Source organism: Gorilla gorilla, chromosome 9 (assembly GCF_029281585.2).
Source record: "Gorilla gorilla gorilla isolate KB3781 chromosome 9, NHGRI_mGorGor1-v2.1_pri, whole genome shotgun sequence".
Taxonomy (NCBI): Eukaryota; Metazoa; Chordata; class Mammalia; order Primates; family Hominidae; genus Gorilla; species Gorilla gorilla.
Genome location: NC_073233.2, coordinates 74,737,996 through 74,765,185, shown reverse-complemented (window position 1 = coordinate 74,765,185; position 27,190 = coordinate 74,737,996). Strand labels below are relative to the sequence as shown.

Here is a 27,190-nt window from a genome sequence, read left to right as displayed (position 1 = left end):
AGAGGAGATAGGTCGGAGGCTCCATCGCTGAGGTCAGGGCCAGGGCCATGGTTCCCACTCCCTGACCCGTCAGCCAAGGCACAGGCCCCAGGATGAGCTGGGCTCACACCTGGTACCCGCAGTCTCAGAGCCAACCACACTAGGACTTTGGGGCATGGCTCACGAAGGAGGAAGCCACAGGCTCCCAGCAACCAGAGCTCCCAGCCCATCCTGTACTCCAGGGAACTACCCGCCTGGATGCACCGCCCAGATGTCAGTGGTGTTCAAGGTAGCTGGGACAGGTGGTGGGCACACTCCCAAGAGCTGCCTAGAGTCTTCACACAAGATCCCAAATAGACTGATTCCCAAAGGCCCAAGGCCATGTTACCCAAGTTAAATCTCTTTAATATCCCAATACAAAGTACTGATGCAAAAAGACAATGAGAAAACCCAGGGAAGTGGGGGGGTGGGGAGAGGTTTTATAAATAAAAAACCCCGAGCAGCTTTTCAGAGGCAGAGGAGCTAAGAGAAGCAGCAGTCCAAAGTGAGGAAGGGAGTGTGTGGCTCCTGGGACCTGCCCCTTGTCCCCTCACTCACAGCTGCTCGTAAACACCCCTTTCGAAAGGGGCTGCACCCTTTGGATATCTGCTTCTTTCTCTTGGTCCCTGGGATGCAACTAGCTCTGGCTTCAATCCCCTACAAAAATTCCTGAGATCTCGGGGACCCCAGCCAGCCCTTCCCCTGCAGTACCCCTTGGTAGGGAGGGCTGGGGAGCCGGTGAGAGTTCATAGTGTATCCAGGAGCATAGGTCAGGAGCACAGGGGAGCCTCTGAGTCCCCTGCCCGCTCCAAAAGCACACAAAGGGGAAGGCTGCCGTAGAGCTTGGGGTCTGTGAGGGGCTGGAGCAGAATCAGGAAGAGTCCCACACCCAGGGCATAGCCTGCCAGCAGGGGGCGCCTCTGCGGGTGCTCCAAGGCCGCGCAAACAGCTGGGAAACCCATGTAATTACAGAAGGAATGGCAGAGAACCGGCCCAATCAGGTGTCCTGAGGAAAAGAGACAGCAGCTCAGGGAGCAGCCCTACCACCTCCTCTGCCCTTCCAGGGCTAGTGACCCCCATCCCCTGAAACAGGAGATCAAGATCCCACTACCCCAGCCATCCACCCACACACCACGGCCTCTGCTCCTTTCCACCTCTCAGACCTCACCAGGCTGAGGGCCCTGGCTCAGCCTGTTTCAAGGACTGGAGTAGAAGAACTTGTTCCTAGAACAAACAGTATTCCCATTCTCCCACCCACCCCTGTGGGCCCCCAGGGACCCATGAGGGACTGAGGGACTGAGGACCAACCTGTGCGGATGAAGAGGAAAGCAGTGTAGGCACCGAAGACAGCTGTGTAGGAGAACTGGAACGCTGGAGACGGGGAGGCCGCGAGTGACCACACCTGCACACCCTTCCTGCCCCCGCACTACACACCCATCAGCCAAAGACAGACCATCCACCCCCCGGGGCAGTAGCTGCCTGCTCCACCACCTACAGCTGTCCTGCACCCCAACTCCCATGGTCAGTGGCCTCTCCAATACTGTGGCCCTCAGTTCCCAATTCCTTCTCCAGAGTGGCCATTAGCGACATCATCATACACCCTAACCCAGGCCAGCTAGCCAGGACTCACCAGCAGACAAGAAGATGTTCCCCACGCTGCTCTGGCGGAAACGCAGCTGCTCAATAATATGGTGAAAATGGGCTGGGAAAAAGGTGACAATCACATCACAGTCATTCTTCCCAGCCTCCCTTCTAGGACTGCCCCTCACCTCAAGCTCCCTTCTGAGCTCTCATGCTGAAAACACACCAGGACCAATCTGGCCAGACTCACCAACTCCAAAAAAGAGCGGGCAGGTGAACACAGCAGGGCCCAGGCCCATGCACGGTGCTAACATGGGCAGCATACAGGCCCGGAACACCAGCTCCTCTGTCAGCGGGGCGATCACTTGGTTCCGCAGCCAACGCATGTCTGTGAGGCAGCGGGCCCAGGAGCGGGGGGCTGCAGAGGGAATTCAGGACAGGCTGTGAGTGACGGGCTGTCAGACAGTGAGATCCCAGAGGCTCCAAGGGCTCCTCTCCCACAACTTTACCCTGGCCAAACTCAGGTTAGGCATCAATACTCCTGAGGACGGGAGTGTGGACCCAACCTAAACCCAATGTCTTGAGATGACCTGAAGGGAAGGCATTAGCTGAGGCAGGGCATCCTGGAAGTAAACTCTGGAGACACCAAAATTTAAGCAAGACTAGCTCTGGTTGGGGAAGCAGGGGACAGTGCTCTCTGATCCACACCAAATACTGCTGGGGGTTCCCAGGGAACTCCTTGGACGTTGGGAATCAACCCTTAGAGGCCACCTAGCTCTATGTTTCCATTTTACTGATGAGAAAACACACCCAGAGAGATGACATTTCACGTGTCCAGATCACACCCTGAGCCCGCTGACTCCCTGCCCCAATGTCCTGGACTGCCTGTGCCTACTTTTCCCTTCAGCCTTTAAGACTCACCCAGGACAACCTTCAGCCCATCTGCCAGGTCACAAGGGCAATCCATAGACAGCTGCATCAGTGGACCCAGGAAAAGAATCTGAGGGAAAGAAAACACTTTCACCATAACCCACCGCTTTTGCCCAGACCTTTGCCCATGCTCCCTGAGACTCCAAGCTTGAAATCCTCTCAGCCACGATTTCCAGACCATGCATACCGGAGGACCCTGGGGCCATCTCAAAAGTCCTGTCTCCCATCAACCAAAAACCGAAAACAATCAAGAGGAATCCACGGCACTGCCCATCAGGCTGATAACAAAGACCAGAAGAAAAAATACAGCAGGAGCACTCACCATGGTCAGCAACAGGGGCAGCAGCGCCGCTGGGAAAATGCCCTCCAGCCTGAAGCCCATCAGGGTGAGCAGGGATGTGCCTGGCTGAGCCACAGGAAAGGGGGCATCAGTTTTGCTTCCTCCCCTAAAGACCCCTGAGCTCTCACCGCCGTTGCCCTTTGCCCCGCCTCCTTCGCACCTGGATGCCTGTGAGTTCCCTCCAGAGCAGCACGCACAGGGGTGAGAGACTGGACACCACCAGGACGCTGGTGAAGCGCCGCTTGATGACGGCGGGATGGTCCCTACGGAGGGGACAGTAAGTTCAGGGGGCCCGCGGCTGCCCATGAGCACGGACCCGCCCCCGGCTCGCCCAAGCTCCGCCCGCAGGGCGTGGATTCCGGCCGCGCGCAGCCCCCGCACCTGGGCAGTTCGCTCTTCCAGACGTAGAGGCTGCCCACGTAGGAGCAGGCGAGGCTGAGGCAGGAGAACACTGACACCCAGCAGCACAGCCCGGGGCCCGGGCCGCCCAGCGCCGCCGACTCGGGCGGCCGCTCCGGCCGCGACACCGACAGCAGTCGCAGCCCATCCCCGCCCAGCGCCGCCATTGCGCCCTGACCCGCGGCGCGCACCAGTGACGCAGTCCCAGGGAGGTGTGGGTGACGTCAGGCCGCGTCGCGGCTCCACGCCCCGCCCCGCCCGGGCCCGACGCGGAAGCAGACGCGGAAGAGGACTTGGTGAGCGCGGGGCAGCTTTATTAAACCACGGGATAACGGCTGCCCGCAGCCTCCGGATCGGTGGGCGCTTGCGGAAGGGCACCCGGCTCAGGGCCCAGGGCTGGGACTCAGCCACTCTGACAGGTTGGAGACCTCCTGCAGCCACAGCACGTCCTGCAGGAACAAGGGGGCCCGGGGTGAGGACCTCTCAGCAGCGGCCCGTGGCCTGCACCTCCTGCTGAGCCCTTCCCTGCGCGGCCCTCGCCCAGTTACCTCCAGGGGGCTCCCGAGGCTCGCCCTGCCCGGCGCCAGGGCCCTGCCGTGAGCCTCGCGTTCCTCCCTTCCTCTAGGAGTGAGGGGGGCCGCGGTGGCCTCCGGGCGGCGCGGGGCGGCCTCTGACGGGCTCGGGGCCCTGGCGGAGCGCAGAGCTCGCATCTCCTCCATGCGGGGGCTGCCCCTCTTGAGCCTCTTGTTTTCTGCTTGCCCGCTGGTATCTAGGAGAAAACAAGCCTCTTCATCTTACTTTCATGGCCCTGTGCTAGGAGCACCCTTGGGCAAGGGGAAGCCTGGGAGAACGGGCGCCGAGGGGCTCTTCCCACCGCATCCCTGTCAGCAGGTCCCATCTACACCAAAACCCTGCAGCTGTGGGCGCTTCTGGAGCAGCCCGAGGCTGCAGAGACGTTTCAGGGCCTCCCTATTCTCTCACCCGGGCGGGAGATTGTCCCGAGCCCTCACTTGGGGGACTCAGGCCGCTCAGTAACTTTCTGTACAGATTCTTCCTGGAGTCTGCACTGACAAGCTCCCCTCCCTGCCAGCCTCTGTCCCCCCCTCACCTTTCTGGCCTCAGTTCTGTCTCCCTTTGTTGCTCACGTTGCATTGAGCAGTGCCCATAGGCAGCTTTCCTACTCTTAACTGATTCATTTGTCAAATTAAAGCGAGTTTAGATGGATAGATTCTTCCCCAGCAGGTCTTGGGGATGCAGATCAATGAGCTTTTCCCTGAGAGCAGCTCACAGATGCTAGGAGGGGGATGCAGACCTGTGTACAAAGCCCAAGGTTAGACTAGAGAAGGAAGCCGACCACCTCTGGATGTGAAGAAGGGTTTCCATGAGGAGATACCTGAGCTGGCCTTTTGTTTTTTTGAGACAAGGTCTTGCTCTGTTGCCCAGGCTGGAGTGCAGTGGCGCAGTCCTGGCTCACTGCAGCCTCGACCTCCTGGGCTCAAGCGATCCTACTGCCTCAGCTTCAGCTTCCAGAGTACCAGGAACCACAGGCGCGTGCCACCACACCGGCTAATTTTTTTTACTTGTAGAGACAGGGGTCTCACCGTGTTGCCCAGGCTAGTCTCAAGCTGTCCTCCCGCCCCGGCTCCCCAAAGTGACGGTATTACAGGCATAAGCCACCACTCCTGCCCCAGAGCTGGGTTTTGAAGGATGAAGAGTGATATGCCAGACAAGGGAGAGAAAGGGAATTTCTTGCTGAAAGTTAACACAAGTAAACTTTATGCAAAGGCATAAAACAACTTCCTATATAAATTTTTACTTTTTAAAGATGGGGTCTTGCCTGTCACCTAGGCTGGAGTGCAGTGGCGCGATCATAGCTCACTGCAGCTTTGAACTCCTGGCCTCATCCTCTCGAGTAACTGGGACTAAAGGCACACACCACCTTGCCTGGCTAGAAACAGATTTTCATCTGTAGAAGACAGGAAGCCAATAAAGAGTTTTAAGCACTGGTGAAATATATTGGTAATTTTGTACTTCAGAAAGATCGTTCTTTCAAAGGTGTGGCTTAGATCAAACTAGAGACAGGAAGACCTTAAGAGCCCAATGACAAGTGAAGACAGTGGAGATAGAGGCGTCACCAGGAATCAGAAGTGTTCATCAGGCCTAAGCGATAGGCCTTTGTGAGCGCCTGGATGTGGGAGAGGCCTCTTGGCCGGGCGCGGTGGCTCACGCCTGTAATCCCAGCACTTTGGGGGGCCGAGGCGGGCAGATCACGAGGTCAGGAGATTGAGACCAGCCTGGCCAACATGGTGAAACCCCGTCTCTACTAAAAATACAAAAATTAGCTGGGCATGGTGGTGGGCGCCTGTAATCCCAACTACTCAGAGGCTGAGGCAAGAGAATCACTTGAACTTGGGAGGCAGGGAGGTTGCAGTGAGCCGAGATCACGCCACTGCACTCCAGTCTGGGCAACAGAGGGAGACTCTGTCTCAAAAAAAAAAATGAGAGGACTCTTGAATGAATCCAAGATTTCAGATGTGATAAACTGGATTAACCATGAAAGAGACTAAAAGTCTCTTTAGTCAGGAGAGAGGAAACTGAGGTACCAATGGGACCTCCACGAGGAGCTGCCTAGTGAGCAAATGAATCTCCCAGCTGGCACTCAGCAGAGGCCTTGGCTGGTCATACCAATTTGAGAGTCTTGAGCCCAGAGGCAGTGGTCAACAGTTGGGATGGAAGATAGCTGGGTGGGAGAGCAGGATGAGCACTATTTAGGCATGACCAGAGGAAAGTAGATGAAGAGAAAAGCCCAGAGAGGGAAAAACCAGGCGAGTCATAGCCTTACAGTGCCAAATTTTGCACATAGTTCAGATACAATGAAGGTAAATGCAAAATTTGGTAATTAAGAGGCCTTCCCTAAGGAGAGAAGTTTCAGAGGCCACAGAAAAAGCAAGTACCCTAAGTGAGGGAGAGAATGAGAGGAAGAAAGGGAGACAGGGTGCATGCAGCTTGTGGTTTTGAGATCCTTGGCTGAGATGTGATGGAGAGAGGTTGAGGATAAGTGGAGGAAGTTCAAGGTCATGGGAGATTTTCTTCTGATGAAATGAGAGCTTGACCTGCTGAGGGAAAGGAACTCAGGGGAAGGCTGAAGGTGCAGCAGTGATAACTGATGCAAGCAGGTCCCAAGAAAGCAGGAGGGACGATCCCACTGTGAGCCTGGGGGAAATGGGTCCCCACACTGATGAGGTTCTGCAGTGGGAGGGTGCAAGTTGGGTGAGTTTACTGAGAAAAGAGATCCGTAAGTATGAAGCAGGAGGCAGAGACTGGGTAGATTTTTTAAAGAATGGAGTAGCCATTGAGGGACAAAGGCCAGAAAGGCAGGGGGAAGGACTGACAAACCAAAGGCTCCTGAGTGAGTGGACCACCAATGGATGGTGGCATCAACACACAGTTTGGTGATTTTCTTCAGCAGGGCTGCCCATGTGAGGCGTAGAATGGATGCTGAGAGCCACAGGTCTGTAGGACAGAACAGCCCAAGCCATCCTCCAGGGGTTCCACCAGATTATAAACACCTAGATTTTAAAGCTCATGTTGCACACTGGAGAAAACATGGGCTTTGGAGGCGGCAAGCTGAAAGTCATTACCTCCTGCTAAGCGTTCTGCCTCACCTGAGCCTGGGTCCTCTAGTTTGTTAGGATCCATGCCTCCCCCTGCCCCCAGAAGGGCACTGTAAGGACTAAATGAGATAAGGCTGTGGAAGACCCCAGCATCTCCCCAGGGTCCACAGAAGGTACTGAATTAAATGTTAATTTTTTTCCTTGTATGGGAAGATACTTATTCCTTTGTCTCTTCTGACTGCATAAATACTGAATTGTATGTATCATATTTGCATTTTTTAAAATCTCCAGATCTAAATTTATAAAAATAGATTTTTTGTTTTGTACAAGCATTCACAGCAGGGTTCTTTTCAGTAGCAACAGCCCCCACAACATGTAAAACATGGTTCAGTTGACAGTGATTTCAGGGAGACATCTTTGGCCTAAGCATAAACGCGTATGTGTTGTGGTTGTGACCCTAGAAAGAGGGATTTACCAACCAAGCATAGGTGCTGACGTCATGATCCCCAGCTTCCCTTGACCCAGATACTGTTTTATCTGAAGGACTCAGGATCTGTAGGAGGGCTTCCCTGCTAATTCGGCTCTTCCAGAGACAGCAGAGCTAGGCTGTCTGGGTTTGAATTCTTGCTCTGTCATTTACTGGCTGTGTAGCCTTGGGTAAGTTTATTGATATCTGTGGGCCTCAATTTCCTCATATGCAAAATGAGAGTTAATAACAGTACCTGTAGCTCCTAGGATAGTTTTGAGAACTAAAAGCATTAGTACATTTTAAAAGCTCAGAATAGTACCTGGCATCTCTGCTAGTGACTGAATGTGAGAGCTGCTGTACCCCTGCTGCTGTGGGCTGGGAAGGCTGTTTAAGCATTGCAGGAGACATGTATGGAGAAAAGACTTCAGTATAATTGCAATCACAACCCACGCACTGACACTTTCCCATAACACACATTAAGAGTGACATGGTGCCAGGCCGGGCGCGGTGGCTCATGCCTGTAATCCCAGCACTTTGGGAGGCCAAGGCGGGCAGATCACAAGGTCAGGAGATCGAGACCATCCTGGCTAACACGGTGAAACCCCGTCTCTACTAAAAATACAAAAATTTAGCCGGGCGTGATGGCGGGCGCCTGTGGTCCCAGCTACTCGGGAGGCTGAGGCAGAAGAATGGTGTGAACCCGGAAAGCAGAGCTTGCAGTGAGCCAAGATCACGCCACTGCACTCCAGCCTGGGCGACAGAGTGAGACTCTGTCTCAAAAAAATAAAAATAAAATAAAATTCAGGGCCCTGAATCTGCGTATTACCTACCCCCACCCCATCATGTGCAGCTATCTATAACTGCACAGACTTTAATACAAATTTCTAGTCCTGTCCTAACATCTTGGGGAGGGAAGACCTGCTGCTGCCTTGAAGACCCACAGTGGCAGCAATAGCCCACTAAATTGCAGAAGGACGCCGCTGTAGTAGAAGGTACAGTGGAATAGTTTGAAAGTTTGAACTCACGTTTTTTACTTCCTCTGCTGCAGTCCAGGGCTCACTTGAAAAGCTAAAACCTTACCTGCTAGGAGCTCCAGGCTGCTTTTATCAGGTGCGTCCTCAGTGCCCTGGGCTGAGTCCTTTTTTTCTAGGGTTAGCTGCTTAAAAAAATTAGAAGTCCTAAGTGAGTTTTGTAGAAACATGAACGAGCCCTAGTGAAACAGGAGTGTGCCTAGTGGCTTCACTGACCTCACAAGGTTATCTGCCCTCACCTGGAACTCCCTCTTCCTCCTGGCTCATGAATCCCCCTACCCACCCTCCAGTCTTCAAGGTTTCCCTCTGTGGATCCTTCTCCACTCTGGCCATTCACGGCACATCCTTTCTTCTCTGAGCTCCAGTCTCTTGGCTACTGCCTGCCCATTCCTCGGGCTCTGCATACTCTGCAAGTATCCTGTGTGCCCATTCATCAAGTAATGTGCAAATGTCCATTTTCTACACCCTAAATCCCTTCAAAGGCAAGGGCCATCATGCCTTTATCACTTTACAGCTAGCAGAGTGCCTTACACCAGCTAAGTTTGACTGAGAAAGTCAAACCTGGGAAGCCACAGGGTATATTCTGTAGTCATCGGTAGCCTCCTAGAGCCCTGCCACACTGGTTAGTTCAATAATTTGGACAGAGAAAAAGAGGTTCTTACTGAGACCAGAACCCAATCCTCCCAGCTCCTTTTCAAGAATACAGATGTATAAAAATAGGTATCTTCTTCCTCAAAATTAAAAATTCATAGCCAGGCGCAGTGGCTCATGCCTGTAATCCCAGCACTTTGGGAGGCCGAGGCAGGCAGATCACCTGAGGTAAGGAGTTCGAGACTAACTTGGCCAACATGTTGAAACTCTGCCTGTACTAAAAATACAAAAATTAGCTGGCTGTGGTGGTGGGTGCCTGTAATCCCAGCTACTCAGGAGGCTGAGGCAGGAAAATTGCTTGAACCTGGGAGGTGGAGGTTGCAGTGAGCTGAGATCACGCCATTGCACTCCAGTCTGGGTGATGAGTGAGAATCCATCTCAAAAAAGAAAAAAAAAATTAAAAATTTGTGCTTCCCGGCCAGGTGCAGTGGCTCAAGCCTGTAATCCCAGCACTTTGGGAGGCCGAGGCAGGCGGATCATGATGTCAGGAGATTGAAACCATCCTGGCTAACACAGTGAAACCCCGTCTCTATTACAAATACAAAAAAATTAGCCAGGCGTGGTGGCGGGCGCCTGTAGTCCCAGCTATGCGGTAGGCTGAGGCAGAAGAATGGCGTGAACCCAGAAGGCAGAGCTTGCAGTGAGCCAAGATCACGCCACTGCACTCCAGCCTGGGCGACAGAGTGAGACTCTGTCTCAAGAAAATAAAAATAAAATAAAATTTGTGCTTCCCATGAACAAAAGTGAAAAGTCAATCCACAAGAATGGGAGAAAACATTTACAAATCATACCTGCTAAGGTACTTTTACCCAAATTAAAGAACTCTTTTTAAAATTTATTTATAGGCCAGGCACGGTGGCTCACGCCTATAATCCCAGCACTTTGGGAGACTGAGCCAGGCAGATCATGAGGTCAGGAGTTTGGGACCAGCCTGACCGACATGGTGAAACCCCGTCTCTACTGAAAATACAAAAATTAGTCAGGCATGGTGGCGCACACCTGTAATCCCAGCTACTCAGGAGGCTGAGGCAGGAGAATCGCTTGAACCCGGGAGGTAGAGGTTGCAGTGAGCTGAGAATGCTCCACTGCACTCCAGCCTGGGTGGCAGGGCAAGACTCCGTCTCAAAAAAAAAAAAAAAAAAAATTATATTTTTTGTAGTGACGAGGTCTCACTATGTTGCCCAGGCTGGTCTCAAACTCCTGGGCTCAAGCGATCCTCCCACCTCCGCCTCCCAAAGTGCTGGGATTACAAGTGTAAGCCACCTTGCCTGGCCCAAGGTAAAGAACTCTCATAACTCAGTAATTTAACAAACCAATTTAAAAATGGGCAAAAGAGGGCCAGGCACGGTGGCTCACGTCTGTAATCCCTACACTTTGGGAGGCCGAGGCGGGCGGATCACAAAATCAGGAGATTGAGACCATCCTGGCTAACACTGTGAAACCCCGTCTCCACTAAAAATACAAAAAATTAGCCGGGCGTGGTGGTGGGCGCCTGTAGTCCCAGCTACTTGAGGCAGGAGAATGGTGTGAACCCGGGAGGTGGAGCTTGCAGTGAGCCGAGATCGCGCCACTGCACTCCAGCCTGGGCAACAGAGTGAGACTCCGTCTCGACAACAACAACAACAGCAAATGGGCAAAAGATTTGAATAGACCTTTCTTCAAAGAAGATATACAAATGGCCAATAAGCACATGGAAAAGATACTCAGCATCAGTATTCACTAGAGAAATGCAAATCAAAACCACTAAATTACTTCACATGCACTAGAATGGCAGTAAGAAAAACAATGACAACAGTTAATGAGGGTATAGAGAAATTGGAACCATCACACAGTGCTGGCAGGAATGTAAAATGATGCAGACTGTGGAAATCAGCTCGAAAGTTCTTTAAAAAGTTAGAACATAGTGTTATCATATGACTCAGCAATTCTACTCCTAGATATATACCCAAGACAGTTACAAGCATGTCCACACAAATACGCTGTTCGTAACAGCATATTCATAATAGCCGAAAAGTGGAAAAAACTTGTGTTCATCAACTAATTAATGGATAAAATGTGGTATATCAATACAATGGATTATTATTCAGCCATAAAGAATGGATGAAATTGTTATATGGTACAACATAGATGAGCCTTAGAAACATGCTAAATGAAAGAAGGCACATAAAGGCCCATGTTGTATGGTCCCATCTATATGAAGTGTCCAGAATAGGCAAATCCACAGAGATGGGAAGCATACTAGTGGTTGCCAGGGGTTGAAGGGAGAGGGGAACTGGGACTCACTGCGAATAGGTACTGCTAATGGCATGATGGAGATGTTCTGTAATTTAGTGGTGATGGCTGCACAGCACAGTGAATATACTTAAAATCAATGAGTTTTATTCTTTAAAGTGGTAAATTTTATGGTATATGAATTATCTCCATGAGAGATCTATCATATATTGTTTACTAAAACAAGTTTTAGTTCCCAAGTAATTATATTCGGAGGAACATAGGAGGGGCAAAAATAATCCTAAAGACATAAAGAAAGAAACAGGATATTTTCTAAACATTTTTATCTTGAGACAGAACTTTTTTTTTTTTTTTTTGGCTTTAGCTTGGAAAATCTCGTGTCATAGATAAATCTTTCTCCTATCTTGAAATTGGTCTTATCAAGGAACTACCCGCATTGAGATATGAAGCTCTGGGCCTCTCTGGTAGCCTTACACACCCTTCATTCATCACCTGGTCCCCCAGATAAGACAGCCCTGACCTCAGGATACACCTTGGATTTAACATTCTATGGGACATTTATTTCTAGTCTACCCCCTCCCCCGACCCGCCGGAAACAATGCCTTTCCTTAGAAAATTGCCTCCTTGATACTACTCCTGCTTATTCTGGGTTTAAGTTCTCAGTCCCTACATATATCTATGACACTAAACCCTGGAGTACTATCTTGTTCACTCCTTCCTGGCCCACTGTCTCTGTTCCAACATTCAGGCTTAAAATATCCACTCCTAGCCAGGTGCAGTGATGCACGCCTGTAGTTCCAGTTACTCAGGAGGCTGACACAGGAGGATCACTTAAGCCCAGAAGTTTGAGGCTGTAGTGCACCATGATCACACCTATGAATAGTCACTGCACTCCAGCCCGGGCAACGTAGCGGGAACCTGTTTCTAAAAAAATAAAAACAAAAATAATACCCTCTCCATTCCTGCATGACCTTTCCCTGAATATATTCACTCTGAATACACACTCCCTCATTTTTTCAGTTTCTCAATAAAGCATATAATAGATGGTTTTCTTCCCTGTTACTCAAGAGATCAGCTATTCTACCTTTCCTGTTTAGAAATGGAAACAGAATGGCCCAGAGGTCAAAGAATTTGACCTATCGTCCTTAGTCTTGTAGTTCTAGCTGAAGCCACTGGGTGCCACTCTTGTACCACTAACAAGTTATTTATCACTAAATGGCCATTACCAGAGGATGTTGAGTGGAGAATCATGGGTTCTACTCAATGACCTGGATCACTCATCTGCCCTGGGCTTGAAACCTAGTCCTCTGTGTTAACAATATTACCAGGTTTCAGAGCCGGGAGCTCTCAGTACAAATTCTAGCCTTGCTATTTACTGACTGTGATTCTGGGCAAATTATGAAAGTTCTGTAATCAGTTTCCTCATCTGTAAAATGGGAAAACTACGACCTAATTTGTAACATCTTTGCAGAGATTAAAGTGAAAATCTTGGTACAGATTAGGGATTCAGTAAGTGTTCCTTCTTTCCAAGACCTATGACTACTGGTAAGACCTTGAGTTCACTAGCCATATGCCAAATTAATTGGGCTATGAATGGCCCTGAGGCTATGAGCCATGACTATAGCAAAAGAACAGGGTAAAAGAGGTCAGATCATCTTTTTTTTTGTTTGTTTTTTGAGACAGAGTCTTGCTGTGTCACCCAGGCTGGAGTGCAGTGGCATGATCTTGGCTCACTGCAACCTCCGCCCCCTAGATTCAAGTGATTCTCATGTCTCACCCTTCTGAGTAGCTGGGACTACAAGGGTGTGCCAACAGGCCTGGCTAATTTTTTTATTTTTAGTAGAGACAGAATTTTGCCATGTTGGCCAGGCAGGTTTCAAACTCCTGACCTCAAGTGATCCACCTGCCTTGCCCTCCCAAAGTGCTGAGATTACAGGAGTGAGCCACCGCACCTGGCCCAGATTATCTTTTTTAGGTCTTACTGGGATACCACAGAGGCCCAAGTAAAAGTACTTCAGAGGCTGAAACACTCCTAGATCCTGAGGAGTCCCTCTGCGCATATATCCTGGGTCCTATGATAACAGCACATGCCTTACCCTGAACCTGTCCCTAGAAAGCTGAAGATGTGGATGGCTGTAGTGAACTGCATTCTCCCCCACCCCAAATATGTCCAAATCCTAACCCCCAGAATTTGTGAATGTGAGCTTATTTGAGAAAAGTCTTTGCACATGTAATTCCATATCGCAAGACGGGATTAGCCTGGATTTAGGGTGGGCCCTAAATCCCTAATTACCTGCCTGTAATCCCAGCACTTTGGGAGGCCAAAGCAGCCAGATTACCTAAGGCTAGGAGTTCAAGACCAGCCTGGCCAACATGGCAAAACCCTGTCTCTACTAAAAATGCAAAAATTAATCGGGCATGGTGGTAGACGCCTGTAATCCCAGCTACTCGGGAGGCTGAGGCAGGAGAATCACTTGAACACAGGAGGCGGAGGTTGCAGTGAGCCGAGATCATTGCCACTGCACTCCAGTCTGGGCGACAGAGCAAGACTCGGTGTCAAAAAAAAAAAAAAAAAAAAAAGGCAGAAAGATTTGAGAGACAGGGAGAAAGCAATGTGAAGATGGAGTTACAGTTTGGAGTTATGCAAACTACAAGAAACCAAGGAACAGTTTTTATCAGAAGCTAGAAGAGGCAAGACAAGGAAGCACTCTCCTCTAGAAACTTTGGAAGGAGTGTGGCCCTGCCAACACCTTGATTTTGGACTTCTGGCCTCCAGAACTGTGACACAATAAATTTGGATTGTTCTTAAACCTTCAAGTTGATGTTAATTTCTGACAGCATCCCAGGAAACTGATACAATGGATTTTAGCTTTATTTGCGCAAGGCGTGGACAGCGGCTTTCCAAGTCCGAGGGAAACTGGCAAGAGTATTTGCGGTGAAGCAGCTGAAAGGAACAGTGGACGCGTTCCTGGGAAGTGCATCGTAGAAGGCACAGCCAGCCATGGAAGGTGTGGTGAAGGGAGCACTAACGGCTTTACTGCTGCTCTGTGCCTCTCTAATCACACTGAAGAGGAGGACAGTAAAGTCCATAAGATGCTTTGATCCTTGGGTGCTTGGGCACCTAAACTTCCCCACCCAATCAGGCAAGCAGAAGTACAAGGGGCAGAGCAGATGCAGAGGAGGTACCAAAGGCCCTGTTACTCATTTTCTCAGAAACAGTGTCCATAGCGCGGTGGCTCACGCCTGTAATCCCAGCACTTTGGGAGGCCGAGGCCGGAGGATCACGAGGTCAGGAGATCAAGACCATCCTGGCCAACACAGTGAAACTCCGTCTTTACTAAAAACAGAAAAAACAATTAGTCGGGCATGGTGGCAGGTGCCTGTAGTCCCAGCTACTCAGGAGGCTGAGGCAGGAGAATGGTGTGAACCCGGTGGGTGGAGCTTGCAGTGAGCCGAGATCACGCCACTGCACTCCAGCCTGGGCGACAGAGTGAGACTCCGTCTCAAAAAAAGAAAAAAAAAAGAAACCGTGTCCATAGTTTTTATAACTATTGAGATATAAACTGACAGAGTAAACTGCATACATAGAAAATGTACAATTTTTTGTTTTGTTTTTTTTTTTTGAGACAGAGTCTCACTCTGTTGCCCAGGCTGGAGTACAGCGGCATGATCTCAGCGCACTGCAACTTCTGCCGCATGGGTTCAAGCAATTCTCCTGCCTCAGCCACCCAAGTAGCTGGGATTATAGTTGCCTGCCACCACGCCCAGCTAATTTTTTTTATATTTTTAGTAGAGATGGGGTTTCATCATCTTAGCCAGGCTGGCCTTGAACTCTTGACCTTGTGATCCACCCGCCTCAGCCTCCCAAAGTGCTGGGATTATAGGCGTGAGCCACCGCCCTGGCCGAAAATGTACAATTTTTAAGTACACATGTACATACCTGTGAAACCATCACACAATCAACATAATGAACATATTCATCTCCCTGCAAGCGTCCTGCTGCCCTTTATAATCATTCCAACTCTCCCACCTCCCATCCTCTAGTAACCACTGACCTGTATAGATTAGTTGGCATTTTATAGAATTATATGTAAGTGCAATCAAACAGTATGTACTCCTTTAGTTTTTTATTTTTTCACTTGCCATGCTATTCAGAGATTCACCCATGTCACTGTGTGTATCAATAGTTCTTTCCTTTTATTACCACATAGTGTTCCTTTATATGAATCTACTACAATTTGTTTATCCATTTACCTGTTGATACTGGGTTGTTTCTCATTTTTGGGGCTATAACAAAAGTGCCATGAAGATTTGTGTATGATTCTTTGTGTGGAGATATGTTTTCATTTATCTTGGGTAAATACCTAGGAGTGAAAGAGCTAGGTCATATGATAGGTATATATTTAACTTTTTAAGAAACTGCTAACTGTTTTCCGAAGTGCTTGTACCATTTTCCATTTCCACAAACAGTGTATGTGAGTTCTTTCTTCCACATGCTTGTTAACATGTGGTATAGTCAGTCCTTTTATTCCAGTGGTATGAAATGATTATCTCATTGTGGTTCTTCTTTGAACTTTTGTTGTGACTGATGATGTTGGGCATCTTATGTCTTTATCTGCCATTTGTGTATCTGTAGCTTCTTTCGTGAAGTGTGTTCAAATATTTTGCCCATTTAAAAAAACCGAGTTGTGTTCTTATTAATGAGTTTTAAGAGTTCTTTATATATTGAGAATATCATGGTAAGGTTTTTAAACATTCAATTTTAAAAATAGATACAGTGCTATCAGGTACATAGGGGTACTTCTTCTTGAGTGAGCTTCGTATCTTTCAAGGAATTTGTCCATTTCATCTAAGTTGTCAAATATACTGTAAACTTGTTCAAAATATTCTGATAATCCTTTTAATATCTGATGCTACCTTTCTGATTTCTGATAGTGATAATTTGTGTTCATTCTTTTTATTCTGATTAGTCTGGCTAAATGTTTATCAATTTTATTAATCTTCTAAATGAGCCACCTTTTAGTTTCATTGATTTTTCTCCATTGTTTTTCTGGTTTCTATGTTACTGATTTCCATTCTGATCTTTATTATTTCATTTATTCTGTTTAATTTGTGTTTAATTTGCTCTTCTTATTCTAGTTTCAGTTGGAAAGTGATGTCATGGATTTGAGCCTTTTTTCTTTTCTAACACAGGCATTTTCCCCTCTAAATACTACATCAGCTGCATCTCACAAATTTTGATAATTTACTTTTCCATTTAATTAAATTAAAATATTTCTAATATCCCTTTGATTTCTGTGTTTAACTCATAGGTTATTTATAAATGTGTCATTTAGTTTCCAAATATTTGGGGATTTTCTAGATAGCTTTCTTTTATTGATTTTGCTGTAATAATTCTATTATAGTCAGAAACATACTTTTATGACTTAGATCCTTTAAAATGTATTGAGACATATTTAATGCCTTAGAATATGTTCTATCTTGCTAAAAGTGCCTTGTGCACTTGAAAAGAATGCATATTCTTCTGTGGTTGAACAGAGTGTTTTTATAAATGCCAGTTAGGTCAAAGTGATTGAAAGCATTGTTCTGACTGTCTCTGCTTATCATAACTATCAATTATTGAGAGAATTATGTTGAAATCTCAAAATATAATTTTGGATTTGTCTATTTCTCCTTATAGTTCTATTAGTTTTATGTTTGTTTATTTATTTATTATTTATTTATTTATTTATTTTTGAGGCAGGGTTTCACTGCCACCTAGATTGGAGTGTAGTGATATGATTTTAGCTCACGGCAACCTCTGCCTCCTGGGCTCATGCAGTTCTTCCACCTCAGCCTCCCGAGTAGTTGGGACTACAGGCATGTGCCACCACGCCTGGCTAATTTTTCTATTTTTTTGTAGAGATGGGGTTTTGCCATGTTACCCAGGCTGGTCTTGAACTCCTGGGGTTAAGTAATCCATCTGCCTCAGCCTCCCAAAGTGTTGGGATTACAGGCATGAGTCATCGTTCCCAGCCCCTCTGTATCATGGTTTTTTTTTTTTTTTTTTTTGGGACAGAGTCTCACTGTCACCCAGGCTGGAGTACAGTGGTGTGATCTTGGTTCACTGCAACCTCTGTCTCCTGGGTTCAAGCAGTTCTCCTGCCTCAGCCTCCTAAGGAGCTGGGATTACAGGTGCATGTCACCACACCGGCTAATGTTTGTATTGTTAGTAGAGACAGGGTTTCACCATGTTGGCCAGGCTGGTCTCGAACTCCTGACCTCAGGCGGTCCACCTACCTTGGCCTCCCAAAGTGCTGGGATTACAGGCGTAGCCACCACACGCGGCCTGTATCTCAACCTCCCCAGTAGCTGGGACAACAGGCATGTGCCACCACATCCAGCTAATTTTTGTATTTTTAGTAGAGACAGAATTTCACCATGTTGGCCAGGCTGGTCTCATACTCCTGGCTTCAAGTGATCCACCTGCTTTGGCCTCCCAAAGTGCTAGGATTGCAGGCGTGAGCCACTATGCCCGGCCTCAACTAACTTTTTTTTTTTTTTTTTGAGACGGAGGCAGAGGTTGCAGTGAGCCGAGGTCATGCCACTGCACTCCAGCCTGGGCAACAGAGCGAGACTCCATCTCAAAACACACACACACACACACACACACACACTTTTATCTTTTCACCTTTTTGGATGCTGGAGATCTAGAATTTCCTTAGTTGGGGTCTTTACCCTCAAGGAGGTCAAATAGCTTTTAACTGGTTTTGTGATGGTCTCCTCTAATGAGTGAACGGAGATCCTAGCAGGAAATTCTGTTTCTCCAGATTCCAGGTGTAGCTGGTAGTAGTTGTCTAACTGAAGCCCACTTTTCTGCCTCTCTTGGCTCCAGTCAGTACGACTGACTTATCTGGAACTAAAAATGTAGGATGAATAAATAAGAGAAATTAAAGATGAAATTATCCTACAGTGTCTTCTGGACAAGATGGAGTAACAGGGACTGAATCTACCCTCCTGCCTGAAATAACAAAAATCCTGGATACAACATATGAAACAACGGTTTTCAAGACATTGGACACCAGGCAACCAGTGGGATAGTCATTCCTGAGAGATAGAAAACAGATGATTTTGTTTCACAGACTTCCTTGCTGAAAGGCTGACCTCAGATTATGCAGTCTGAAACACTTGTACCTACCCACCCTCAATTCAGGATTCCCATATATCAAAATGGAAGATTCCCACCAAAGTACCGATTATTTACACTTACCTGCTTCACCTCACATGAGCAGTGGTGAAGAAATTGGTGCTGGGTGATCTCACGAAATACTTTGTGCAGTTTGGTCCCGAACTCTTGTGTGTCAGCTGCCTAAAATGGGCCAGAAATAGAACATGCTGAGTTCCAGTACTGGAAACCAAGGGGGGAAGTTCTCACAGAAAGTTTATACAGGGAGATGAGGAGGCAGACAGTAGGCAAGCCATTAAAGTTAGGAGTTTTCTTAGTTTTCATGAAGGCAGTAGAGAAAAAAAGAAGGCCTGAGATACTTGGTATAAGATAGGCAGTTGTGGCTCCTATATGTCTTCCCACTTCTGTCATCTAAGCAAGATCCTTCAAAGAAGGTCTTTGTTTTCCCATCTCTCTTTTTTTTTTTTTTTGAGACAGAGTCTTGCTCTGTCGCCCAGGCTGGAGTGCAGTGGCACAATCTTGGCTCACTGCAGCCTCCGCCTCCCAGGTTCAAGTGATTCTCCTGCTTCAGCCTCCCGAGTAGCTGGGACTACAGGCATGCACCACCACACCCAGCTCATTTTTGTATTTTTCGTAGAGACAGGGTTTCACTATGTTGGCAAGGCTGGTTTCGAACGCCTGACCTCAGGTGATCCACCCGCCTCAGCCTCCCAAAGTGCTAGGATTACAGGTGTGAGCCACTGCGCCCGGCCTGTTCTCCCATCTCTGTAGGAGATAAATATCCAGAAGATCCATCTGTTCATGAAGGGGTTATATAAACTGCTCTTCTATAAGAAGAGTTTCCAAGACAGCACAGGTTCTACTGCATAACTGAGGCTGATATGAGACTTTTTTTTTTCTGACGAGTCTTTTAGGGAGGAGAGGAACAAAATAATACAGTTTGCACCCACAGGAAATAGGTAACAGCTTTCTACTTTTAAATATATAATTATAGGATGTTAGAATTAAAGGGGACCAGGGTAATAACCTAATACAACACACTAATTTTATGGATGAGAAAACTGAAATTCAAAAAGGAGAAGTGGGCTGGGCGCGGTGGCTCATGCCTGTAATCCCAGCACTTTGGGAGGCCAAGGCGGGTGGATCACCTGAGGTCGGGAGTTTGACACCAGCCTGACCAACATGGAGAAACCCTGTCTCTACTGAAAATACAAAATTAGCCGGGCATGGTGGCGCATGCCTGTAATCCCAGCTACTAGGGAGGCTGAGGCAGGAGAATCGCTTGAACCTGGGAATCAGAGGTTGTGGTGAGCCGAGATCGCGCCATTGCACTCCAGCCTGGGCAACAAGAGCGAAACTCTGTCTCAAAAAAAAAAAAAAAAGCCAGGTGTGGTGGCTCATGCCTGTAATCCCAGCACTTTGGGAGGCCGAGGCGGGCAGATCACCTGAGGTCGGGAGTTTGAGACCAGCCTGACCAACATGGAGAAACCCCGTCTCTACTAAAAATACAAAATTAGCCAGGGGTGGTGGCACATGCCTGTAATCCCAGCTACTGGGGAGGCTGAGGCAGGAGAATTGCTTGAACCTGGGAGGCGGAGGTTGCGGTGAGCCGAGATTGCACCACTGCACTCCAGCCTGGGCAACAAGAGCGAAACTCTGTCTCAAAAAAAAAAAATAAATAAAAAATAAAAAAAAAAGAAGTGACCCACCCAAGATCTCACAGCTAGTTAGTACAAAAGTTAGGGCTTTAATGGATACCTTAGAATTCCCAATATAGTGTTCTTTTCACTACCCTGTGCTATCCACATGACCCAGAAAGTTGAAGCTATGATAAAATGCACTAGCTTATAAATGTGTTATACACTTTGACTCAAAACTCCATTTATAGAAATTTGTTCTAGAAAATAATTCAAAAGAAGCAAGATATTACATAAAGGTATTAACTGAACCACTATATAAGCAAGAATGTAAACAAATGTCTAACAGAGGAATGGTTTATTAAATTAGATTTAAACAATACAGTGGGATATTAACTAAAAATTCTAAGACTGTTGAAATAGGGAAAATGGCAAATTATATATGAAAATAGAATGCTTTGGTTACAACTATATATGAGATAATGAGTAAAAATTATAGTGATAAATTTCATTAGTTATTATTTTAAATTTTTTTTGTGTTATACTAGCTTTTCAAGAAAACTATACCAAAAAAATGAAGCAGGCCAGGGCGCGGTGGCTCATGCCTGTAATCCCAGCACTTCGGGAGGCCAAGGCGGGCGGATCACGAGGTCAGGAGATTGAGACCATCCTAGCTAACACGATGAAACCCCGTCTCTGCTAAAAATACAAAAAAATTAGCCGGGCGTGGTGGCGGGCACCTGTAGTCCCAGCTACTTGGGAGGCTGAGGCAGAAGAATGGCGTGAACCTGAGAGATGGAGCTTGCAGTGAGCCGAGATCGCGCCACTGCACTCCAGCCTGGGCGACAGAGCGAGACACTGTCTCAGAGAAAGAAAAAAAAAAAGCAACAAATATGGAATGATAAGTTGCCCATTGATAATACCAGTTGGTTAGCACACATTCCTAAAGGAAGGGAAACACTAACATTTATTGAGAATCTACCATATGCTATGCACTTTAACACTGTCTTAGTCCATTCGGGCTGCTATACCAAATTCCTATAGACTGGGTGGCTTATAAACAATAGAAACTGATTTCTCACAGTACTGGAGGCAGGGAATCTGAAATTAAAGTGCCAGCATGGTCAGGTTCTGGTGAGGGCCCTCTTCTGGGCTGTAGGCTGCCCACTTCCTCCCTGTGTCCTCACATGGCAGAAGGGGCAAGGGTCTCTCTGGGGCCTTTTTTTTTTGGTTGGGATGGAGTTTTGCACTTGTCACCCAGGCTAGAGGGTAATGGTGCGAACTCAGCTCACTACAACCTTCACCTCCCAGGTTCAAGTGATTCTCTTGCCTCAGCCTCCCAAGTAGCTGGGATTACAGGTGCCTGCCACCACGCCTGGCTAATTTTTTTTGTATTTTTTTTTTTTTTTTAGTAGTGACAGAGTTTCACCATGTTGGTCAGGCTGATCTGGAACTCCTGACCTCAGGTGATCCACCCACCTTGGCCTCCCAAAATGTTGACATTACTTACAGGTATGAACCACCACGCCCGGCCTGGGGCCTTTTTTATAAAGGCACTAATCCGGCTGGGCACAGTGGCTCGGGCCTGTAATCCCAGCACTTTGGGAGGCCAAGGCAGGTGGATCACCTGAGGTCGGGAGTTTGAGACCAGCCTGACCAACATGGAGAAACCCCGTCTCTACTGAAAATACGAAATTAAGTCAGTGTGGCGATTCCTCAAGGATCTAGAACTACAAATACCATTTGACCCAGCAATCCCATTACTGGGTATATACCCAAAGGATTATAAATCATGCTGCTATAAAGACACATGCACACATATGTTTATTGCGGCACTATTCACAATAGCAAAGACTTGGAACCAACCCAAATATCCAACAATGATAGACTGGATTAAGAAAATGTGGCACATATACACCATGGAATACTATGCAGCCATAAAAAATGATGAGTTCATGTCCTTTGTAGGGACATGCATGAAACTGGAAACCATCATTCTCAGCAAACTATTGCAAGGACAAAAAACCAAACACTGCATGTTCTCACTCATAGGTGGGAATTGAACAATGAGAACACATGGACACAGGAAGGGGAACATCACACACCAGGGCCTGTTGTGGGGTGGGGGGAGGGGGGAGGGATAGCATTAGGAGGTATACCTAATGTTAAATGACGAGTTACTGGGTGCAGCACACCAACATGGCACATGTATACATATGTAACTAACCTGCACGTTGTGTACATGTACCCTAAAACTTAAAGTATAATAATAATAATAATAATGAATACAAAATTAGCCGGGCATGGTGGTGCATGCCTGTAATCCCAGTTACTTGGGAGGCTGAGGCAGGAGAATCACTTGAACCCAGGAGGCGGAGGTTGCAGTGAGCCAAGATCATGCCATTGCACTCCAGCCTGGGCAACAAGAGCGAAACTCCGACTCAAAAAATAATAATAAAATAAAAATAAAGACACTAATCCCATTCATGAAGGACTAATGACCTAAATCACCTCTCAAAGGCCTCATACCTCCTAATATTATCAGTTCGGGGGTTAGGATTTCAACATAATGAATTTTGGGGATATATAAACATTCAGACCATAGCACACATTTAGCTCTCACCTTCATAATAACTCTGTGAGGTACTATTACTTTTTCCAATTTGTAGACAAGTCTCAGAACTATAGGCCTAAACATAACTAATAAGTAAATGAGTCAGGATTTGAACCTGAGCCTCTGATTCCGTACTGCCACATACACGTAATAGATAAGGTTGCTCAGTTATTTCCAGTGTATTCTGTCACCATGAGATAGCATTTTTCAACAAGGAATTAGATTAGGAATCACTGATCTAGTCCTAGCTCTGTTCTTTTTTTCTTATTCTTTTTTGAGACGGAATCTCACTTTGTCACCCAGGCTGGAGTGCAGTGGGGTGATCTTGGCTCACTGCAACCTCCACCTCCCGGGTTTCAGCAATTCTGCCTCAGCCTCCTGAGTAGCTGGGACTACAGGCGTGCACCACCACGCCTGGCTGATTTTTGTATTTTTAGTAGAGACGGGGTTTCACCATGTTGGTCAGGCTGGTCATGAACTCCTTACCTCAAGCAATCCACCACCTCAGCCTCCCAAAGTGCTGGGATTACAGGCATGAGCCACCACACCCAGCCCTAGCTCTGTTCTTAACTAGCTGTGTGACCTAAAGAAAGCAGAAATCTTAAATAATTTGTTTTCTCATTTGTAAAATGGTATACATACTACTATTCCAACAAATATTTCTTAAAACTTAAGCCTGGTACTATGTAGCATCACAGTGGAGCAAATAAAGTAATGTTTCTAAAAATACTGTATATTTTACAAAGATAAGCAGTAGAGTGTCATTAAAATCCTGGCTTTTTTTTTTTTTTTTTTTTTTGAGATGGAGTCTCGCTGTTGTCACCTGGGCTGGAGTACAATGGGGTGATCTCGGCTCACTGCAACCTCCCCAACCCGGGTTCCAGCAATTCTCCTGCCTCAGCCTTCCGAGTAGCTGAGATTACATGCAACTGCCACCACACCTGGCTAATTTTGTATTTTTACTAGAGACAGGATTTCACCATGTTGGTCAGGCTGGTCTCAAACTCCCGACCTCAGGTCATCCACCCGCCTTGGCCTCCCAAAGTGCTGGGATTACAGGCATGAGCCACTGCCCTGGGCATTTTTTTTTTTTTTTTAAGACAGGTCTCAGTCTGTTGCCCAGGCTGGAGTACAGTGGCGCGATCACGGCTCAGCCTCAACATCCCGGGCTCAGTTGATCCTCCTACCTCAGCCTCCTGAGGAGCTGGAACCACAGGTGTGCACCACTCCACCTGGGTGATTTTTTAATTACTTGTAGAGACAGGGTCTCCCTGTGTTGCCCAGGCTGGTGTCAAATTCCTGGGCTCAAGCAATCCTCCTACCTTGGCCTCCCAAAGTGCTGCGATTATAGGCATGAGCCACCGTACCCAGCCAAAACCCTGGCACTTTTAAGCATCCCCAATCCCAATCTCCTACTAACTTGAAGGGTCTGGAGACACATCTTTCGGAAGCTGCTCCTAGTGCTTCCAGTCAGAATACTCATGATGGAGTTCACAGCCACTGAGAGTGAGGCCTGTAGTTTCTGCTGAGCCTGGGGAACATAACAAGTAAGGGGGAGACTGCATGAATCCCAAGATGTGGTTTAGAGAATCCCAGAGGGCCCACACATTTCCATCAGAGCAGGATTTCAACAATTCTTCCTATCCATCAACAAAAGTTACTGAGATCCTCACATATTTTTACATCATAACACTTAGGGAATTAAAATAAAATTTTAAAATGTTCTTGCGTTTCACAGAGGTGACTTACTGACATAGACACATCAGAGAAGACAAGCAATAGGACACTGATCAAGAAAACAGACACACTATTTGGGGGAAAAAAAAAAAGCTTTTAGTTCTGCTCTCTTAGTGTGGTTGTTTTTACCCTGAAAAGGGGGCCATATGAGGTAAGAAATGTGTTACCAAAAGTACACAGGATGGATGGATGTAGAAAATCAGGTAAGGAGAGAAAGTGGTGGTGTAAAGAATTAGGAAAATGGGGGAAGAATGTAAGACACAGCGAAACAGCAGCTCCAGAAGTCTGTGTGGGAAGGGGAATTATATGCATAAGGAAGAGGTGTGTTATCAGCCATTTTTCCCTATTAACTATTTCCCTATTTACCCAAACACACCTACTAGGAGGTAAGACTAAGCAAGCTGGTTATAGTGATCCGTCTAAGCTAAAGTTTGAGTTGTAGGCTAGATGCAGTGTTACAAGATCACCCAGGTGACAGAAGAGGAGAGGAAGGGGCATTAAGGGAGGAAGGGCTCCTAGGCCCTGCCTGCCATATATGCTTGCTATCTTTTTCTTAGAGAATGGGAGAAACGAGGCTGTGAATTCCTTATTACCTTGGCAGCCTGGTGATGTTGCTCCAAGACCTTGTCCACAGTGAATTGGATGGAACCTTGCACTACACTGTGGCTCTCCACAAGGATGGCATTGAGATGAGTTGTGAGCAACGTACAGACTCCTAAGGGGAGGGAGAAGGTAAAATTATCACTATATCTACCTCCCCTCACTGTGCATCTTCAAAAGCTAGTCTTAAATTACCAGATGTGGCCTGTAATCCCAGCACTTTGGGAGGCCGAGGCGGGCGGATCACGAGGTCAGGAGATCGAGACCACGGTGAAACCCCGTCTCCACTAAAAATACAAAAAATTAGCCGAGCGTGGTGGCGGGCACCTGTAGTCCCAGCTACTCGGGAGGCTGAGGCAGGAGAATGGCGTGAACCCGGGAGGCGGAGCTTGCAGTGAGCCGAGATTGCACCACTGCGCTCCAGCCTGGGTGACAGAGCGAGACTCCGTCTCAAAAAAAAAAAAAAATTACCAGATGTGTAAGGTTTAAGACACTTGTTTACTAATACATTGATGAATTTCTTTTAAATCCAATACTGAGTACAACGACTGAGATACTGCAGGCCCTCAGAATCAAGCTAAACAGAGGTGTACAAATTATCACAGTACTTCAAGAATGATAACACTGGTTTCTGAGGAATCCGAGTTCTTTAGAAATGTTCAGTAGGGCTCAGAACATGGTATCAGGCTTGCATTATCCAAGGATTAACCATGAGCGAGAATAACTACTTCAAGATTGCTGCTCATGTGCTCTGAGTCAGGACTGGGAGTGGGAAAGATGCCTCTTGGAAGAAGAGACCCCTACATATCCACAAATAATTACCTTTTTTTAGACAAAATCTCCCAGCAACTTACACACCTACCTAATTCCCACTTATAAATCTAAGAAAGCTCAGGAAAATTAAGGTGGAGAATGACATTATTTTTTAAAGAAACAAATAAGGGATCCTGTTTAATTCATAGCAGAAATATATACCATGTACTATAAACAACAATCCCAGTGCTCCCAAAGGAGAGGAGAAAGGGAGAAGCAAAGGTGCTATAGAGTGTGTCTAACCCTACTCTACGTCTATGTGAACATCACTGTTGTGGCAGTGCTTTCAGACGTACTGTGGTAAAGAAAAGGTTAAAATTCACAGAGATGACACAGAACTGTTGGTATGAGGTCCTTTTAAATGGGGGATTATCTCTGTTAAAGTAACCACTGCTTAGTCTCATTCAGAAAAGCTAACATGTGAGAGCAACAGGCAAAAAAATTATGCCATCAAACAATAGGCCACCATTTAATGATCCCGATGCAGCAGGCACAGGAAGCCAAATTTACAGGTCACCTGGAGAAAATCCTTCTTGATTATTCTTTGTTTTCAGTGTTCAGAATTCTATGGGAAGCAGCCTAAAACTGGCTGGCTTTTTCCAGGACTGTATTAAAAATGCAAACCAGAAGAACATTTTCTACCACAAGGCACCATGATGCTTTCCTGGTAGGGAACGTAATATATGGTAAGCTCAAAAGGATTCTGGAGCTGGAGTCAGGGAGAACATAGATTCTAGGGCCAATTCTGCCATCAACTAGTGGTGATGAAATCTTTTCTTCAGTATAGAAAATGGCTTTATACCACCTGCTCTCACAGGTATGTTGTGTAGATAAACTGCGATAATGTACACAAAGTGTTTTGTGGGTTTTGTTGCCCAGCCTGGAGTGCAGTGACACGATCTTGGCTCACTGCAGCCTCAACCACCGGGGCTCAAGTGATCCTCCCACCTCAGCCTCCTGAATAGATGGGACCACAGGTGTGCACCACCACCAGGCCTGGCCAATTTTTTTTTTTTTTTTTTTTAAGACAGAGTTTTGCTCTTGTTGCCCGAGCTGGAGTGCAATGGCGTGATCTCGGCTCACTGCAACCTCCGCGTCCTGGATTCAAGTGATTATCTTGCCTCAGCCTCCCGAGTAGCTGGGATTACAGGCGCCTGCCACCACACCCAGCTAATTTTTGTATTTTTAGTAGAGATGGGGTTTTGCCATGTTGGCCAGACTGGTCTCAAACTCCTGACCTCAGTGTGATCCGCCCACCTCGGCCTCCCAAAGTGCTGGGATTACAGGTGTGAGGCACCATGCCCGGGCAAATTTGTATATGTAGAGACGAGGTCTCGCTGTGTTGCCCGAGCTGGTCTT

The 27,190-nt window shown here is 47.1% G+C and overlaps 2 protein-coding genes across 7 annotated transcripts in view; both read right to left on the bottom strand.

Moving 5' to 3' along the window:
* Window positions 1–363: 363 nt before the first annotated feature.
* Window positions 364–3,534, bottom strand: RCE1 (Ras converting CAAX endopeptidase 1). The gene is made up of 8 exons (XM_004051616.5): window positions 3,251–3,534; window positions 3,030–3,132; window positions 2,852–2,935; window positions 2,521–2,599; window positions 1,850–2,017; window positions 1,649–1,720; window positions 1,327–1,389; window positions 364–1,024 (listed from the first exon to the last, which is right to left on the bottom strand). The coding sequence occupies exons 1-8, from the start codon at window positions 3,433–3,435 to the stop codon at window positions 789–791; spliced, it is 990 nt and encodes a 329-aa protein (XP_004051664.1). The 5' UTR covers window positions 3,436–3,534; the 3' UTR covers window positions 364–788.
* The window catches only part of TOP6BL (TOP6B like initiator of meiotic double strand breaks), a 98,658-nt gene continuing 74,989 nt past the window's right edge, over window positions 3,522–27,190 (bottom strand). For 5 of the 6 annotated variants that reach the window (XM_055354585.2, XM_063710705.1, XM_063710708.1 and 2 more), the window contains 6 exons: window positions 25,012–25,133; window positions 24,102–24,212; window positions 18,515–18,613; window positions 8,432–8,510; window positions 3,817–4,037; window positions 3,522–3,717 (listed from right to left, as the gene is read on the bottom strand). In XM_055354585.2, coding sequence (XP_055210560.1) covers window positions 3,652–3,717; window positions 3,817–4,037; window positions 8,432–8,510; window positions 18,515–18,613; window positions 24,102–24,212; window positions 25,012–25,133 — 698 coding nt within the window. In that variant the 3' untranslated portion in view covers window positions 3,522–3,651. The remainder of the gene's footprint in view (window positions 3,718–3,816; window positions 4,038–8,431; window positions 8,511–18,514; window positions 18,614–24,101; window positions 24,213–25,011; window positions 25,134–27,190) is intronic. The other variant, XM_055354586.2, reaches the window with a different exon arrangement.